Source organism: Nasonia vitripennis, chromosome 1 (genome assembly GCF_009193385.2).
Source record: "Nasonia vitripennis strain AsymCx chromosome 1, Nvit_psr_1.1, whole genome shotgun sequence".
Classification (NCBI taxonomy): domain Eukaryota; kingdom Metazoa; phylum Arthropoda; class Insecta; order Hymenoptera; family Pteromalidae; genus Nasonia; species Nasonia vitripennis.
In genome coordinates this window covers 19,913,939-19,933,030 of record NC_045757.1, presented here as the reverse complement: position 1 = coordinate 19,933,030, position 19,092 = coordinate 19,913,939, and the positions used below count along the sequence as shown (strand labels likewise).

At 38.7% G+C, this 19,092-nt stretch overlaps 2 protein-coding genes across 2 annotated transcripts in view; both read right to left on the bottom strand.

Moving 5' to 3' along the window:
* The window catches only part of LOC107981956 (larval cuticle protein 16/17-like), a 42,372-nt gene extending 23,651 nt beyond the window's left edge, over positions 1 to 18,721 (bottom strand). The window contains exons 1-3 of the mRNA XM_031923338.2: positions 18,547 to 18,721; positions 17,717 to 17,881; positions 16,866 to 17,231 (exon numbers count right to left, since the gene is read on the bottom strand). Of these exons, the coding sequence (XP_031779198.1) occupies positions 16,866 to 16,877 (12 nt within the window). The 5' untranslated portion in view covers positions 16,878 to 17,231; positions 17,717 to 17,881; positions 18,547 to 18,721. The remainder of the gene's footprint in view (positions 1 to 16,865; positions 17,232 to 17,716; positions 17,882 to 18,546) is intronic.
* LOC100678658 lies at positions 8,962 to 11,843 on the bottom strand. The gene is made up of 2 exons (XM_003427749.4): positions 11,289 to 11,843; positions 8,962 to 11,173 (listed from the first exon to the last, which is right to left on the bottom strand). Exons 1-2 carry the CDS (start codon positions 11,525 to 11,527, stop codon positions 10,162 to 10,164), a joined length of 1,251 nt encoding a protein of 416 aa, XP_003427797.1. The 5' UTR covers positions 11,528 to 11,843; the 3' UTR covers positions 8,962 to 10,161.
* Positions 18,722 to 19,092: the final 371 nt, after the last annotated feature.

Genomic DNA, 19,092 nt, shown 5'->3' with positions numbered 1-19,092 from the left:
ATTGAGTACCGTTACTTTTAGTATACGCATTTTGTGGCTGAAATCGTCGTGGAATTTTAAATAATTGTCGTATGAAAACACGATCATTTGGCGCAACGGAAAAGAAAAATTCCATCAAAGGACCAAGAGATCACCGGTTGAGAATTACTGCAGTGCGAACACGGGCCATATCTCTCGGGGCTGCCGAAGCTGCCGCGCGCGAAGGTGGAGGAGTGTAAGTAGGCAGTGACAAGTACGGGAACGTCGACTCGGCGAGCTTTTTCTCCGTCCCGATAGATTTGAGGTATTTCACCACGAGAAGTAGTACTGCCTCGTTCGATGACTCGCGCGAAAGAGGATCACTCAGTTTTTTTCGGTCTTATGAAAAGTTGACATGAGAAAGTGCGCAGGATGACTACCCCGACTTTATATGGTTCGATGAAGGATTCCCCTGCGATGGGAACACTTGTTTTTTCTTAATTTGATTTCGATAACATCGGCTACGCAAGAGGAAGCTGTTTTACGAAAATTCTGCGTCCAATCATGTAAGGCATTCTCGGAAGAGATACCGCACACCTGTCTCTATTATCAACCCCGAACAATCAATCCGTAAGTGCTCGAGTCCCCGGACTTACCAGATATATCGATACACACACTGCACACAGAAGTCCTATTAATTAATCAGCCGCCAAGAGACCAATCGCGTCCACTACAGTCGCAGCGATATTATTCGATTGTGCACAGCACAAGCTCGTTAATTACACGCCTTCGTCCACTTCTTTCTCGCTGTTGTGGCAAAAAATCATTGGCTCTGATTTACGTACTCGAAACAAATGTTAATTAGCGTCGTTCACTCTCTCGTCCGCCGGGACTCTCGTATTATATCTTTTGTGCAACACCGCCGTCGCCGCCGCTGTCGCGCGCGCATGCAAATCCGCGAAAAGTCCGGCGGGCACTAAATTTTCATTAGCTTTATTTCTAGAATCAGCGAAGGCGCTTGCACTTCCCACGTTTGCGTGTAGCTACTTGTGTACCTATCGCACCGCCGAGAGTTTAATGGACCTCTCTGTCTCTCTCCTTCGCGACGCGATTAAATACAGTGAGCTAGGACGAGGAGGCGATCAACTTTATAAGCGCCGCGGCTATTGAGTGCCGGTTGATGGACTCGATAGCGGGAGAGATTCGTTTGGTTTGCTGAAAGCGGAAGTAGCTGCTTTTTTCGTAAACAAAGGGTTTTTCTCCAATTCTTCCGCACGAAATCCATGGAAATCCAATTATATCCGTCGTCTCCACAGGACACAAGCTAGCTGGCCCTTTCGATCGCCGCGGAATATCGAGGTTCAGCATCATTTTATACAGACTCGCGCGCGGCTTGGCAGCGGTCATCTATTGTTCTCGGCCTTTTTCGCGGGTCTTAAAGAGGCCGAAGCTGTGACACGCGGCGCCATTACGCGCGGCAGCGTCATGCTTCTGTGTGAGTGCTGTGTGTGTAGGAAGAGAGAAGAAGCTCCGCTTATCTAGATCGCATTGTCCGGCTGTCCGGATCTATCACCTTCCACAATGGGCGTGCGCGCAAGCGCGAGTTGCGGCGGCGCGGATATAAAGCAGTCCTGGCTCTCGTGAAGATATGTATTTTAAGGGAAAACGAAGAGAGTTGCGGTCGGACTTGTGGGAGAGACAGAAAAGACAAAGAATAAGGGGAGACGTTTTGCTTCACTACGCAATCGTTAATTGATTTTGACTGTAGTCACACTACGTGAATTCTACTCGTATAACCATTCTCATAACTTTTTTCAAAAGATTATAGTAGTCGTTTTTAAACCAGAAAATTTTTTATCCGTGAAAAGCTCTTATGACGCGTGAGGGAAGTACATGGAATACTCCAAAGAAATGCGGGTGTGAAAGTTTGCGGAATTGTTTTTTGTATACAGAAATATAAAATTCTTCTCGTCTATCTCTTACTGAGAGAATTTGTATTAACACGTATGATGTAGTACAGGTCGTGAAAAATCTTAAAGAAAGACAACCGTATTGTTCTTTATCTGGCAACATGTAAAACGTTTCAGCAGATTAACAATAGATAAGGTATAACTCTCTGGCATACAAACGAGTTTTCAAGTTTATTAGCAAAAACAATGTGTCAACTCGACTTTCCCTCAAATCGCGTACATGTGCAAAAAATCATACAAGTTGGAGAGAATGTAAATAGATGTCGAGTATCGCGAGCTAAATATCTCATATTTAAGCCGAGAGAAAAAAATCACATAATGTCCCGGTCTAATCATAAAAATTCTCGTCCTCTCTCACACATATGCACACACACACGCACTCACCAGTCGCATTAAGAGACTTAATAAGCTGCGCGCGCGAAAAATGAAAAGGCAACCGGCTTTTCCGCAATACATCTATACGCTGCAACGTGCGCAAATTAGTTCGTTCATAAACAATTTCAAAATTCCTCCTCCACCGATATATCCCACAGCTCATTAACTTGATCAAAGTACATAGATTAAGCAACGCGGTCGGCGCGCAAAGAAAACGATCGACGAAATTAGGTTCGCCGCGCGCCGCGATTGTTTTTGCTTCACGCGTCGTTGCTGTCGCGCGCGCGTGCTTTCCTTGAAAAAATACACGACTCTCCGCGGCAATATAGCACTGCGACTCATGCATAAATTAACCGCCGAGCGATTTCGTCGCGCAATTACCAGCCGCCGCCTGCCGATGTGTATCTGCGCGCACAGTGCCAGTCTTTTTTTTTCTCGTATAATAACAAAATTCGCATACCGCACCGAGCGATCAGGATTTCTCGCTGGACGCACTTACTTCGGAATTATCTCAATTACACGCACGCGTTGTATAGATGTATGCCAGCGCATCGAGAGGAAGCGCGACGCGTGCCGTTGCGGCGACGAGAGACGCCGAAACGAAAAATGCGGGAGTAGGACGACGCGCCGGCGTCTAATGGAGAGCCTAACGACGACTCGTCGCTCATGGTGAATTTATAATAACGGCGGGTCAAAGCACTGCGCGACACAAGCGAGTTCTCTCCCTTTCCTTATCTCGTCGCATAATCCAGCGCGCGATCTTCGCACTCCATAGCTGAGCGAGGCCGACAAGTTTATGGCAGGTGCGCGGACAATGACAGCGGTAACGAGGCTCGCTGAAAATCCACGATATAGACCTGCTTTATGGAAGGACCTCGCGCTTTTTTAAGGACCTACCCGCCGAGGGGTTCGTGTTTGTGTCCTTTTCTTGCGTTTGATTACTCATAATTTTTACAATTGGCAACTGATCGAGTCTTCAAATTAGAACGCTTCGAATAAGGCGCGTCTGCGATGAAGCAAAAGTAAAATAACGCCGAGACAAATATTGCGAATCGTCGCGTGTAGTCGCTGCGCGACACGCGCACACACAAGCCTACAAAGTGTGGGTACGGCTCATTAGGGCGGATTCTCTTAGACATATGTATACATACAGAGGAGGTTGTAGTCCGCGGTGGGAGGGACAGGCAGAAGCTGCAGCGGGCAGTTAATATTGTCTCCCGCGGGCATATTTTACTCGGCGAGATAGGATCTACGCTCTCTCTCTCTCTCTCTCTCTCTTTCTCTCTCTTTCTCTCTCTCTCTCTCTCTCTCTCTCTCTCTCTCTCTCTCTCTCTCTCTCTCTCTTTCTCTCTCTCTCTCTCTCTCTCTCTCTCTCTCTCTCTCTCTCTCTCTCTCTCTCTCTCTCTCTCTCTCTCTCTCTCTCTCTCTCTCTCTCTCTCTCTCTCTCTCTCTCTCCTGGGATGCCACGCTAAAAGCTACACATGTTTATCAGCACGCGGAGCTTTCTCTCCGCTCCCGCTCCTCTGAATCCTTCTCGGTACTTGAAATTATCTCTCGCTCAGGTAGCTCCGGTGCTCGTCACCCTCCAGCATTTTCCTACTGCGATACCTCTTCATCCTTTATTCGAACATTGTTTATTAACCAGACATTTGTATCGAGCATGCGCAGCGGCGTCGTTATTGTTTAATTGAATTCGAGGGGAATAACGCGATTCGTTTGTTCAAAAAGAAATGCAGCTGGAATGCGGCTTCGAATCACAAGAGGGTTAATTGCCTCGCCGCGATATATGAATGCATCAAGCATAACGATACACGCCCTTCTCCAAAGCAATAAGGCGCGCACGCGCAGATAACGCGCTCGGTGCTTCCGTTCGTACCTCGGGGGCGTAAAATAATTCCCATCCTTTCCTCCTACCGCGATCCTTGATACATTTTATACAGAGCTGCGTATAGGCGTGTATAGTGTTGCCGGGTGCGGTTCGAGGCTAAATTAAAAAGCTTGCTCGCGCGCGAGCTAAAGTAGTAGGCGCTGCGATCAAAATATAATAATGATCGTCTCTCGCGAAAGTCGTTTTCTGGACAGAGGCGTTCGAATTATGCTTTCGTATGCACGGGTGTTCGGAGATTAAAAGAAGAAATGTTGGGCAATCGCGTAAGTGTGCTTGTACGAGTACGCACGGGAAATACTCTTCAGTGTATTCGAAAAGCTGGCGATCAAGGCTTGAGAAATACTTTATCATAGGAAAATCCATACAGAAATCGTATGAACGTACGCATGATGGTGCCTTTTCGTAACGGAGTCGGCTGAGGTTATCGAGGACTAATTTATTATTACAGCCCTGGTGCAGGTGGATTCAGCGAGGCAGATGGACGAGAATTGCGATGCGTGTATCTCATAAAGCTTTGTCTTGGTTTTGTTGAGAGATGAGTAGTTTTCCGGCTAATGCATACATTTAGCCGCGCGTGGGCAGTTGTTTATGATGCGCGTTGATTGAAAACGGGATGTCAATCTTGATAATGTACATTAACAGTGAAATGCAAGGTTGAAGAGGAAGCAACAGTGATACATCATCCAGGGGAGGTTTGGGTATGAGCACTCTTTTAGAACGGAGAGCACATCCTACTTTACGCAATGGTGGTTCTTAGAGCGGATTCATCAGAGTTTAATTTGGACTCTAGTTCACATTCTTTTTCATAAATTATTAGATACACCAAAGTGTTACCAAATGAAAAGGAACAGAGAAATAACCGTCTGATTTTTGTGTTTCTCTCTCTATCTCTCTCTCTCTCTCTCTCGCTGCGATGGTCAGAGCGGTGTATACGCCTTGTACTCCCACGACGAGAAAATACATACATACATTTTTATGTAAAATGTGTAAATCCGCAAAGTATTATGGCAAATAATTGGTTTTTAAGCTGTAAAAAATCGATTTTGAGCCCCTTGTAGAAACGTTCGCCAGCCATTCGCCAACGGCGGGCCAATTTTATTAAGTCTGACCAACAGTTCTAGCAGCCATTGGCCAAAAGACGCTTTATTTCGTTACGCTTTTACACTATCCATTGAGCAACGGCTGTCCAATTTTAAAACTCGTACAAAAATATAATAAATCATCAATGCCTGCTCAAATAATTTATTAATATAACTCTATTATTAATAAACAAGCATTAGATCGAACAAAAATATGGTTTTGACATCGTCGAATTAGATTTCAAGTAAGTATAAACTTTCATTAAATTTTGGGGTTATGTGAAAAGGTGTACGCACGAGTCGCCACGAGTGACTGTAGTGCGCATACGCGGCATCAGCTACAGAGCACATGTTTGCTAATACACACAGAGCAGGCTTCTAATAGTTTAATTTGGTTGGGCAGCGGTTAACAAACGCCGTTGGCCAACCGTTGGTAAATGTGCCTTCTTAGTAGGTCTATTTTCTACCAGGGGCTATAAACTCGAGTTATAAGCATTTTCATGATTTAATGTTAATAAGAAAAAGTTGTTTTAAAGATCTACAACTTTTTTATTTAACTTTTTTTGAAGAATGCTTAGAATTCGAGTTAAAACCAAAAAACCGTTTTTAGCGATTTTTAGAGGTGACCGCATTCTGCGGATACATGCCCGCATCTCAACAAAACATAGAGGATCGGGATGAAAAGAAAAAAATTTTTAGTTTATGCAAGTGGAGACTCCTAAAAATTCAGCCCGATCGGTCAAAAATTGCGTGAGATGTCGCATGTCACACATTTTTCGCTGACAAAACTATAAGGCACTTCCATGTCGCCATCGTGCCCAAAAATTAACTGTAGTATTTTATTTATAATGATTAATTTTTTTCGGCATAGTATTTGCAAGCTACTGTGATATGCCAGCAATATTGCGAACAAAATGACCCGAATAGAACACTATTGTTTCAAACCATGTTTACAAAATTTTCACCAAAATTATTCGAATGCTTGCCACCTGCTTATAAAATAGCTTGTCCTCGAATTGAATAAACTCCAGCTAATCGTGACTGTACTCAATTTATAATAAGTAAAGATGACGAAATAATTTTTGAATTGGCAACTGATCGAATCTTTAAATTAGATCACTCCAAATAAGGCACATCTGCGATAGAGCAAGAGTAAAATAATGCCAAAGAAAAAGTTTTAAATTGCGTTTTAACATATGCTATTGCGATTCAAAATAAGATAGTGTGAATTCTAACAAAATATATGAAAGAAAAAATTGTATTTAAGAATTTTAAAAGTACGGATACAGCTTTTTGTTAGTAATCTCGACATATTATGCAACTATGACTGATTATCTGATCAATATCTAACAGATTTTATAGATATCAAAATCCTATCGTATATAAAAATAAGGAAAAGGTATTAAATACAAAAATGTCTATCAAATGTTCCTTATTAGTCATTTCAGTCACGTATACTAGATAACAATTAGTAGAAAAATCACCTTTACTTAATGTGCATAATAGAAAATTTTGTGGTCCATTTATCTTTTGACATTCGTGACAGAGCACAAAGTTACCGACGATATCTTTCTAATGCCACTTGTATTTTCATGGTCGCTATGATCGAGATATCCGCAAACACTTGTCGTTAATACAGCTGCTAATTTTCATGTCAAGCCAGAAAATCTAAACTATCAGTCGTGCCAAAAAATTAGATAGAGCTGTTTGATAGCCACTACAAAATTTAGTTGCATTACATACCAACTTCTCAAAATTTTAAATTTATTGGCAAAACAATGGTGAAAGAAAACAAAATACACCTGATCAAATTTCGAGAATTGGAATCGCTTTTACAAAAGAAGTTAGGTGACCAGTTAATTGTTGTTCACTTTAGCGTTGAATCTCTCCTATCTCCTGGTGAAAACTACGGCAGTAGCATACTGAAAGTGCATGCAGCGGTGAAGAAAACAAAAGATGCAGAACTGGACATTTTTGACCTTGTAGCTAAGATGATGCCACCAACTGACATCCAACGACTCATATTTGACAGCTCTTATACCTTCAGGAAGGAAGCCTTTTTGTACGAGGAGCTCATACCGTCATACCAACAATTGGAACGAGAATTCGGAGTCAAAGATGACGAGGTTTTTGACATCGTACCAGAGTTCTATGGGGCAAGATATTCACTGAGGAGCGAGATAGATTTTGATGACGATGCTGCTATAGTTATGCAGAATCTCAAGGTGTTGGGATACTACACGAAACCGACGAGAAGGTAAGCTCTAGTTTTTAGTTACCCATGAGAAAGATGAATTTCAGAAAAAAATTACATGATTGCGAGATAGTATGTGTACGTAAAAGTATTAGATTTTATGAACAATGCTCGAAAATTGTGTTTGAGGCATCATAATTAATAATTGCATGTACTTGTTTATATACAGGATTGGATTTCGAGCATGCGGAGATCGCGCTGAAAGCTTTGGCCCGTTTTCAAGTATTGGGATTTGCGATGAAGCACCATAAATCCAAATATTTCGAGACACTCAAGAAGCGCTGCAAAGGTCTGACCCCTCCAGATAAGAGTGTCTTTGTAAAACTTACTAAAATATTCATTGACGTTATAAGCAATGATCCCGAAACTTCGGCCTACTCGAACTTTGCCAAGGCAACAATGAGCCAGAATTCCGCTAAATCTTGGGGAGTACGATTAGTTGAATCCTGGTCGACTATCATTCACTCAGACTTTTGGGTCAATAATATTATGTTCCAAAAAAATCCGGATACTAACATAGTCAACAACATCAAGTTCATCGATTTCCAAAATTATCAGTATATGAGCCCACTTCGTGAATTGATCTTCTTTTTTATGACCAGCCTAAACGATGATGTAATGGATCACAAATTCGACGAATTACTGAACTTGTACCATGAAAACTTAGTTGAATTTTTAAGGCGGCTCAAATGCGATACAGAGTGATTTGCGAGAAAAAAGTTTGAAAAAAGACTGAAAATCGACGCTTTTGTGGAGTTTCCTCATTGTGCCTACATGTTCAAAGTTATAACTGCGGATATTGAAACAGATGGTTCCTACTCCCGACAAAATCATGGAAGATAAAAAGCTGAACAAGAGAATGCAGAAAAGATTGCGCATGTGCGTGAAGAAGTATGCACAGAAGGATTGGATAAACAAATCTTCTTCTATTTAATTTAATATATTGTACGAAAATTAATTCTTATAAGTTGGAATTTGGCCAATGCGTACTACACACATTACGGGTAAAAATTTGATAAACCATCGTTCATAATAATCTATACGTGAATCATATATTATTTGTGCAGCACAGTGTACGCATTGTTTTTAATTAATTAAACATTCTAGCATAAAACGTGCATTTTAAAATGTTAAGTAAAAAATTTCAGGAATGAAATAAAAATATTTATTTTATTTTGATTAAACTAAATTGGATCATCATCTAATGAACAGTTTTTTTTTAACCTTGATTTTTCTGTTAACCCAAAAATTTCATCGTGCATATTTCAGTCATGTGCATGTATTATACTAAATAACTTACAGACAACACATCTTTCTAGTAAACAAAATAAAAATATTTACAATTTGTTTATTTTTATATTTAACTTAATATCGCGTGTTCGAAGTTCAGATGATAAATTTTGAGATGAACGAGATGAAAGAATTTACTCACTAATATTTGTTTTCTATATCCTATTTCATTATTTAATATTATCTTCGCCATTTTTCTTCACACTCTAAAATTATAAGAAAAGTTATAATTATACACAATGATAATTATTTTTATCGCTTAATGATTAACATAAGGCCACACTGATATTTAACCAGGTGCGTGGAGAAGTACACAGCGAGACCTGGTTGGATCAGCAAACCAGAGAGAATGATTGGGGAGTGTTAAAATTATTTTTTACAAGCAATTCAACCTAACGTATTTATATTATACAAATACAAATATTTAAATAAGTGAAATTCCTAGCATCCATGGAATTCTGCATATAGGAATTATTTCTAACAGATAACTTGATTTTGATAAATTTTATAATTTTACATAACTCGCAATGAAATTATTGTATTGTTGTTTAACTTTATACTTATAAACATGAATTAATGAATTCTTAATAAGATTTGACATTTTCATAATTTATTGCCATCTAACAATATCATTGAATATTATAATACAGAACGTTTTTTTTTTGTAGGTAAAAGAACTGAAGTTCTGACTAAATACTAGTAAAAAGATTGCGTCAACAGTAATCAATTATTTCTTGGACACTTTTTTATATCTGTTGACACTACACTGAAAAAAAAAAACACAGTCGTTTCTGCCGTAAAGTCCGGTAGTATTAACCGTTCTGCTACCGTAACGACTGTTCAATAAGAACAACGGTGTGCCACTGGTAGTTTTGGCGAGTCGCGACTCGTAAAATTGGTCGCTTACGCGGGACAACAGCAAAAACTACGATCATTTTGGCGAGTCTTCGTACAATGACAGATTACTGGTGCGAGTTCAGTTAAAATGGCTGTGTTTTTTTTTCAGTGTAAACCGCACTTCATATACCAAAGTGTCTCATATAAAACCATTTTGTTAAAATGCTTTTATTGTAAAATAACCATTATAAACATTAATTTATGCACAGAGTCCATACATAAAAAAAATTATCTCATTATTCGAATACCTAAAAACATTTTTCCAACTTGCTTAGGTATGCTAAACCTTAAAGTACTATAACACGCAGTCTAGTCAAAAATAAGTCACTATAATCGGCGTAACCAATAAGTTAAAATCTAACGCATCACTTCTCTAATGACTCAATAAAAATGAAAATAACCAACAAATACATGATTTCTCAATCAATTAAACACGATTAAAATGATAAGCTACGCCATCAAGTCACTTTTTGTCACACATTTGCTGACGAGCTTCACGCTGCTTTTTATTTTGCCATCTGTATTTAGTGTGTGCGAGCATGCAAAGTAGAAACAGAAATCGTTTTCATATTCTGCAACTTCCACCGACAATTGATCTGGCACATTAGAGCACTTGATGTTAAGTTCTTGATCAACCTCCTTTTCTTCCTCTCCGTTATCCAAAACTCGGATAATTCGAAACTTTCTGCACTTGTAACCGGAGCATTTTCCCGTCAACAAAAGGATTCCTCCATCCTTCAGATTGTGTACACCTATCCAATGTGCATCCTGTGCATGTCCAGGAATCCTCATTGTCGCGTTCATCTTTACATTAGCTGAGGCGTCCAGCTGGGCGCAGAAGGCCCTCTTCTGATCCATCAGACATATCCCGTATAATTCGTGAGCATTGGAAACCGCATAGTGTATCTTTGTCGGGTCAGAAACGGTGACCCTCATGAGGTTAACTCCATGTCCGGTGGGACTGACGTGCATCGCTTTGAACCTCCAAGATCTAGAGTCTACTCCACAGGCATAGAAACCCTTGTTTGGCGACAAAGCAGCAACTGGCTCCGTATGAACACTGGTGAAAATTGGTATAAAAGGCGCTGGGTATCCGATTTGCTTGCCTTCGACGTCATAAGTTATCCTGCAGGTAGGAGTATTCTTGCAAATGGCTATATTGGATATCGTCACATCGAAAGAATTGGAATATATCACAACGTTGCCCAGAAGAATCATGCCATGCTCTTCGATGGGAAAAGATAAGTGAATGGTCGTACACTTGGCCATGTTGATGACACTGACTATGATATTTTGAATCTTGAACTGGCTGTCCTGGCGACGCTCCCACCAAACCATTATAGCTCTGTTTCTGGTTAAGCGATCTAATGAGGATATTCCTGTGATCTCGTGCTTCACCTCGCCTTTTTCGCTTCCAACGAGTTTCAAGTGGCATGTTTGGCGATGTGTATTACTGACGTTCCTACATAAAATTATAATCGTTGTTAATAAATAATGAGTTGAAAATATAATAAAAGAAGCATAAAAGGAATTAAATTATCTATAAAGAGTTATAATTAATAAGAGTTGAGATTTACCAAGGAAGAATCGGAGTGTCGATCGTCACGTTACAATTCATCTCTCTGGGTAGTTTATCTTCTGAACATACGGCAAAAAGGAAACTGTTGGCTTCTGATGCTATATGTCGGCCATATCTAAACAGTGCTTTTCTGTGAAACTTCCACTCTTTCTTAAAATTTCGATGCTCCGAAACGCAAAAATACGAGTGAAGATACAAAACGGCAAAACATATAAACAGTCTTTTAGTCTGCAACATCGTGATGCACGTTAAATCAAAGCTTTGTGATGTTAAAAACTTCGATTAAAAAATATTTCTATACAGTGTGGTGTACTGAACAACGCATAGCACAATGCTTTAAGCACTTGTATACTTTTTTCGTCTGTATTTTAAAAATGATATCTAAAAATTTTCAACTTTGGTATATTAAGTAGCCACCGATTACAACTTATTCATGTAATATGAGAAAACTATTGACGATGTGATTAGTTCAGAAGACCAAGTTGCACTGTCTGCGCTCTAGTAATCTCAAAACAATAAATCTGCCTCAGTTATTTACGCAGAAGTGATAGGAAGACTATCATGGAGCTGGCAGTACGTTTGATAGTCCATATCATTTGGAAATAAAAAAACTCGAGTCTAATCGTAATAAAAAGAGTTTATATATGTATAACTTTAAAGATGAACTAGCTTGTTTTCGTTTCATTTAACCTCTTTAGGTTTGTTGAAAAGCGTGCTATCTCACATCATTTTAACAAAAAAAAAGAAAAAAATGAAATTTCTTTTTTCCCTTTTTTAGCTAGAAATGCTTGATGTTGTGCATACGCAGACCTACTTATGAATTTAAAATAGATAGCAGCAAGTTATACGTCGCAATAAATTTGAAAGCATTCAGTTTGAGAATAAATTGTTTAACTATTTCATTTAATGATACTGGCTAGTTTCTTAAAATGAAAAGCTTTCTCACAATCCCATGTACCAAACATTTTTAAGAAAGATTTCCTTTCGTTTTTCAGTCTTCAAAGACATTTAAATTTGTTAACAATATTTGTCACGGGCAGTCCACCTGTCTATTATTTGTTTTATTGCGTCACAGGTTTCAGCCACTCAAATTGCAGTAAACTCATAAAAACTTGAAATAGTTTTCATAATACTTTAGTCAGCTGCAGGAATAGAAACTTGTGGAAAACTCAAAAAATGAAGAAGCTTTTTTTTTTACTTTTTTTTACTTTTTTTACTTTTTTTACTTTTTTTTACTTTTCATGATTCTAATGATCTTAGCTATGCAGTGTACCGTGGTAACTTATTTTATTTATGCATCAAAATTTTTCTAAATTTCTTAGTATTGTAAGAGTTTTGTAAAATTTCAAAGCTGAATGACATTGCACTCGTCTTGCAATTCTTTTGGTAGCTGCAAACTGATTTAAAATTTAATAAAGCTATTTCATAAAATATCATATTTTATTAGTAAGCGGATTTTAGCAAGTGTCAAGATCTGGAATGAGTTTGCAAAAAAGAAGGACGTAGAAAATTATGCGAAGTAAGTGTGCTTTTATATACTCTGTACGTCTATTGCAAATAATTTCACCTTTATTTTTAAACTGCAACAAGAGGATAGTTGTTAAAAAAATAATGCGATGAATAAAAAATTAGAATAAGATAATTGAAAATAATTTCACGTAAAATTACATGGATCAATCGATGTAAAATATCAATAATAAATATAGTTCTATCACAGCAACATTTTTGTGACTATTTATTTAGATTTAAATAACTTTTTGCTTGAAATTCTATAAGCACCATGCAAAAATTTGCATCATGTTATTGGTAAAGCTTATATAATTGATGCCTTAAACAATTTATGTCACCGTAAAAAATATGCGTACGCGGGTAGCTAGCAATAAGGTATGCCTGGTACATGTAATTCCGCTTCGGTCATTTTATGCTCATCCTCATAGATAAGATCCAAGTCGCATCAGATAACATCGCAGAAGTTTCGGATTACTCTCGATTGATCGAAAAATATAGTTATTTGATCGGAGGCGTACAGCTTTAACTATTTTCGATAAGCATCACAAATGTGGAAGCTAGATTTTTCTTCGGAGCTTGAAATAGTCTAACCCATGGTGATCTAGCTCTGGGCGATTTGTTAATTTGTGCGGAGATTTTCATTTAATAAAATATTCAATTATAGTAGAACACAACAACAAAACTTCTTTTATGTCATTGCTATAAGAATTCCAAAAAAATGTACATATAACTTTGGGTAAGCATAACTGGGTAAGATTAGCTAGTATTTGATTAATTTACGTACTTATAGCAATACCTAGCTTCAATGGTTAAAGAATACTTCCTCCTGGTCTCTACTTACCTATAGACCACGTATTTGTATTAAAATCGAAACTGGTTTTCGAAAGGTGACACATTTTTCATTATTGACTAGAGTCAGTACAAAAGAGCAAAATGCTTCACGCCATTCAATCTCAAAACACTGGGGGCCTCGAGCACATAGCGTTTAAATAATATTTCTTTTCAATTTTGCGCTTCCGACGCCTCTTGTCGCACTTCCGCCTCGTTAAAAGCCAACGGTGCATCGTGTCCTCAGCGCTCGAATTCTTCTGCAGTCTCGTAAATTCATGGCAAACTGGATCCCGGCAAGGAGTCGAGGAGCAGAAATCGACGAAAAAACCAGAATCCGGCGAAAGCCTTGCCGGGGACGGGGGGACCAAACACTCGCGATATTTGCATATTCGGCACGAGCTGCTCCCGGCGGTCCGAGTTAACAACAATAAAACGCCCGGTAAACACGTGTTTCTTGTGAAACGCGTTATGTGCGCTAGCTCACGCGCCGTGACTCGGCTCTGCTGCGCAATTTATTTTGACCCCGAGTCCAAAGTGAGCGAGTAAGAGAGGTGGAGAATAAGGGCGTCTGCAGCGTCGACCACTTTTTTCTACCTCACATGCGTTGATACCTGGCGATGCACCTTGCGCAAAGGTAAAACACCTGGACGCCTGTGTGCTACGTCGTAATTTTGTGAACTGCATTTTCAAGTTTTTATTTTTTAATTAACCTAGTGAATTTTTGGCTTGATATTTATGCGATAATCGACTTCAAATTTTTATGTATTAATTATTTCATCAATTTTTTTTAATTGTTTGCAAATTATTCTGTATGCTTGAATAGACGCATAGGTTAGCAACAGAAAAAAGTAATACATCGTAGTTCGTAACGTTCTAAAAAATATTCGTCTACTCTCGGAACAACATTATATACTTATAATCTAAAGCAATACAATGCGAATTGCTCTACTTTTGCAACTAGCAAAAACAAAGGAATTCCTATAGCTCCGATATTCCGTTCGCCGACGCACATAGCCTTATACACGCAGCCGAGAAGACGAAAATTCTTTCGTAATAAAACCAAGCCGAGGAAAGTAACAAGATTCCACGCGCGAAAAGCCCTCGTAAAGTGCGCGTACAATGATCCGAAATCATAAAAGCGCCGCGGCCGATCAAACGCGCGTATACCTACTTATACACCTTCGCGCTGCATATTAAAACGCACGCACTGGTCTCAAAGTCACGTAATCAGCCGCCACAGCCAAGAGACATTATATAGAAGCACGTGGTTAACGTAAATCACACAGTTCCGCGGCGCACAAAGCGGTGCAATACACGCAGCGATATCTCTCTCGCGACCTACCCTTTCGTGTATCTGTAGGCCACTAAACTCGCCCACGCGCGTATTTTCAAGCCGGTTGCGTTCGACATTCACAAGGACGGAATTTCATCGAAGGGAAAAATAGGCTACGCGGACCTGGAATGCGCGCGTTATACACGCGTATACGAGTGCGCGCATGGTGTTATTTATTTACAGTTGTGTGTAAGTATCTCCTAGCGATCGAGAACGGAGAGAATTTTAGTCGAGCCGTTGATATCGAATTTTTTTCAGCGACTGATGCGGTGATTTAGCAGTGGATTTAGCCGAGAGATGGAGATTAGACAAATGCTTTTGATTGAAAGACACGCTGTACGTACGAGCTTTTGGCACAAGCCGTAAATTGCATTAGAATGCTGTTATTTATTTTGTGTTTGTACTTATCGTTTAACGTACACCCTATGCTGCATTCCTCCTTGAAATAACTTTACCGCGATTATATCAAAAACTGTTATCGGTACCAAAAAGATGAGCTATGCACCGTGGATAGTTCGAAAGTTACTTCAAAGTAGAGCTTTGCACAATAGAAGTCAAACGCAGCCGAAAAAGTGGCTGAATCTAGCAGAATAGAAAAAAGCGAAATTTATGTAGCTCGTAAACGTTCAATTTTTTCAGTCGCACCGACGTCCGCTCGTATAATTTAGCGTGTGAAAAAGTTTAACCGCGAGCTGCAGAGGGAAAAAGAAACCGGCGCAACGAGAAAATGCCTGCTCTCTAGAGAGGGAGAGAGAGAGCAGAGCGCGATCATAATCGGATTACCACACCTAATCTCGGGATCGGTTAATCAATATATACAGCGTCGATTCGATTGAGCGGTAAGTGTGTACGCGCGGCTATATGGGTTCAGGCGCACTTTTTGTTCGCGCAAGTATATAGAGCGCCTTCCGCGATTTATAATTCCAGGCTGTGCAGCGCCGTGGCATAAGCCACACACGCCAGCACGTAAGTAATAATAGCGCTCGCAACGGATGTCCGCAGCGATTCTAGTTAATCGCTAAACAGCAATTTTTTAATTTTTTGCCCTACTTATTATTATTGGAAGCGATTGAGTAAAATTCATGTAATGTATGCATTGGTATAGCTGTAAGAATATATTAAGGTTGTTATGCGATCGCTTGGTTGAGTGAAAACTTCTATTGATATTAACGGCGTCGTTTACGAATGAATGTTTTTCAAGAACTTGAATGCTTTATTGATTATCAATTTTCATCAGTGTGCGAGTTGTCATCATAATCTCATACGATTTTCACAATGATCATTAAGAAATAAATGCCATATGTATAATAGAAATATCATGGGCTGAGCAATTATATATATATATATCGTCGACTATTAGGCGCGACGCAAATGACGTCGAAGCAAAGTCTATAAGGTCAATCTAAGTGGCACTGATAGCCAACCTCATACAAATCGCGATTTTTTTATTCTAAATTGTCTTTTTTATTAGCATTTTAACAATATAATGCTTACGCAACAGATAATCGATTCAATCAAGAAACCGATTAAATGGATCGGATTCATAAGGGATTCATAAGGATCGGATTCACAACATATTTTATAGCAATTAAAATAGACAAGTGAGTTATTCACGCCTAAACGACCCTTAAAATAACACATGCAATTCAGTTCGTAGACTGGCAAAAAAGCCAATAGGAGAATCGCCTTTGAATATAAGATATACGTAATGTGTTTTGTTGACAGAGCATGTTTCAATGTTTATATACCCCCCCCCCCCCCCGATTCCATCAAATATCAGCATCGGTAACTGCATGTATCGCCTGAATAATGACGATAGACGAATTCTCAAAGAAAAACCACCCAAATAAATAGAAAGTAAAAATTAATTCCATTCCATTTCATAATACAAGACATACTCACCACAGACTCCATACATTCATCATATCAGCGCGTATAAGTATATAATACGCGCCTTAAACATCCAATAAAAGTCGAGCGTCAATTTCCAAATCGGAATCGAGATCAATCTCATCAAGAAGTCAGATAAATGCCCCACAAAGAGAGCACACAGAAGCAGGAGCGATATAAAACTAGACAAGGCCAGTTTCGTACAAGAATACGTTACTCTGCTCTTCGAGCTTCGAGTTCCTGAGCGGACGATGCTGGCTGGATTTATAGACACGCAAAACACGCATTCCTGAACGTTGTATCGAGGCGCCTAAGCTGTTACTCGGCTTATATAGCGATCGTAGTCGCGAGAGATCCACCATGCACTGTCCGCTTGATCTGAAAAAAACCGGAGAATTAAAATGGATCGAGGGAAATAAAACAAGCGCGCAGATGTACACTGATTTACAAGTGCTGATAAAGAAGTTACTTTGCTAGAGACTTTTTTTCGTGGGAAGTATTTTATTTTGAACTTTCGAAAGAGTTGAATCAATGAAAATAAATATAATCAAGCGGCGCGGTAGCCCCGCAAAGCCGAGTTTGAGAAGCAGACGACTTGCGGCAACTGTCACACTATTTACTTTTATATTGGATTTTCATTCGGGAAGTAAACTCGACTTTTTGGTTGATTTCAATTCTTTTTTAATTTGTAATAACATTCTGAACAAAATTATGTAAATGGCATATACGACAGTACAAAATACATCAAACTTGCCAAACACTTACTTTGTAAAAGTGACTTTTTTTATATAGATAGTGATCGATCTATATGGATAAATTCAATAACGACTTTTTTCATACATTTTCAAAATATTTTAATTTACCGATTTTAATTCGTTGTCTCGGTTCAAGCCCGGGGTCCGTCACTCGTCTTTTCGTTGCACTCTTCACTATAGTAACAACGTAAATCGCCGACATGATACATATTTGGCTATCTTGTTAAACCCAGTAAGCAAAACACTTTTTAGCTATTTCCAACATCTGAAAATCTAAGTTTAAAGGGTTAGTGGCTTTTACATGGTACCTCAATTTTTTATCGTCAACTTGACCACGTAATTTTTTTAAGACTAGACTTGGCGCAGTGCGCTGCGCGCACTGTAGTAGACTATAATTTCATTAACTTATTAAATGGAATATAAATACTTGATTGATATTTTTAATATTTGTTTTCTATCACGGAAATATATCAAACTTTTCAATATATGATTCATTTCGCGATCATATAAATTTCAAAATTGCCGCGGTTTCGTCGCCAACTTCCTTTTAAAATTTTAAGGTTATGTCTCGAAAATAGAATAGTCTCGAGAGTAGAATGTCTCTAGAATATTATAAATACACAAATTATAATTTGATATGTATTATAGTATTATATTACATTTTTAATATTAGAATCAATTTTAGAAATCAAAAACAAATCAAAAAATTCTAACGATACTTTTGACGCATGCGCACTACATAAGCCAATCATATTGACGCATTCTTGGCTTCACTTCATCCGGACATGACTTTTTTATATAGGGATATAGTTAATTTTGTTAACTCTTTCGTTAAAGACTGTATTGTCGCTCATAACGAAGACTAGAACATTTGCATTTCTCGCAGCGAAGAATAGTACTTTTGCATTTCTAGCGTCGAAGACTCATACATTACGTACTTTTGCGTCAAACCCTAGTACATTACGCAATTTTGCGTCGAAGACTAGTACATTTCGCGCGCTCGAGGCAAAAACTGGTACTTTTCGCACTCCCGACGTGAAAACTGGAACATTTGGCTTTTCATTATCGTAGAAAACTGCAACATTTAACAAAATTTGCAATTATTTAAAATTGTAATAACAATTTTTTTTAATAAAAAATGTATAAGTTAAGTATTTTAAAAATTAAAAATGTTAAAACTTGAAGATTTAGTCCTTGCGCAGCTCCATCGTGGCCGTAGGCCATCGAGATCCAAGGATCCACCAAGGTTTTTGTAATTTTGACCTCCTGAAACAGAACTCGCAAGGTATTTCGCGCTGAACAAATTTATGAATAATTACCAGAATTTTACTTTTTTAAGGTCAAAATAAGTGCCAATACAATTTTTGTATAGTATTATAATGCCAAATAAATAACAAAATTCATTTAAATTATAAAATTAACAAAAATCAAGGGGCCCGGTAGCGCCCCGATGGCAAGTATATGTTTTATACACTATGCCGTCA

What these genes read in the sequence shown, in the direction of transcription:
- LOC100678658 (XM_003427749.4), bottom strand. Translation starts at nt 11,527, where the DNA reads ATGTTGCAGACTAAAAGACTGTTTATATGTTTTGCCGTTTTGTATCTT. An exon ending in GACACTCCGATTCTTCCTTG is followed by an intron (nt 11,174 to 11,288) that starts GTAAATCTCAAC and finishes AATTTTATGTAG; the next exon opens with GAACGTCAGTAATACACATC.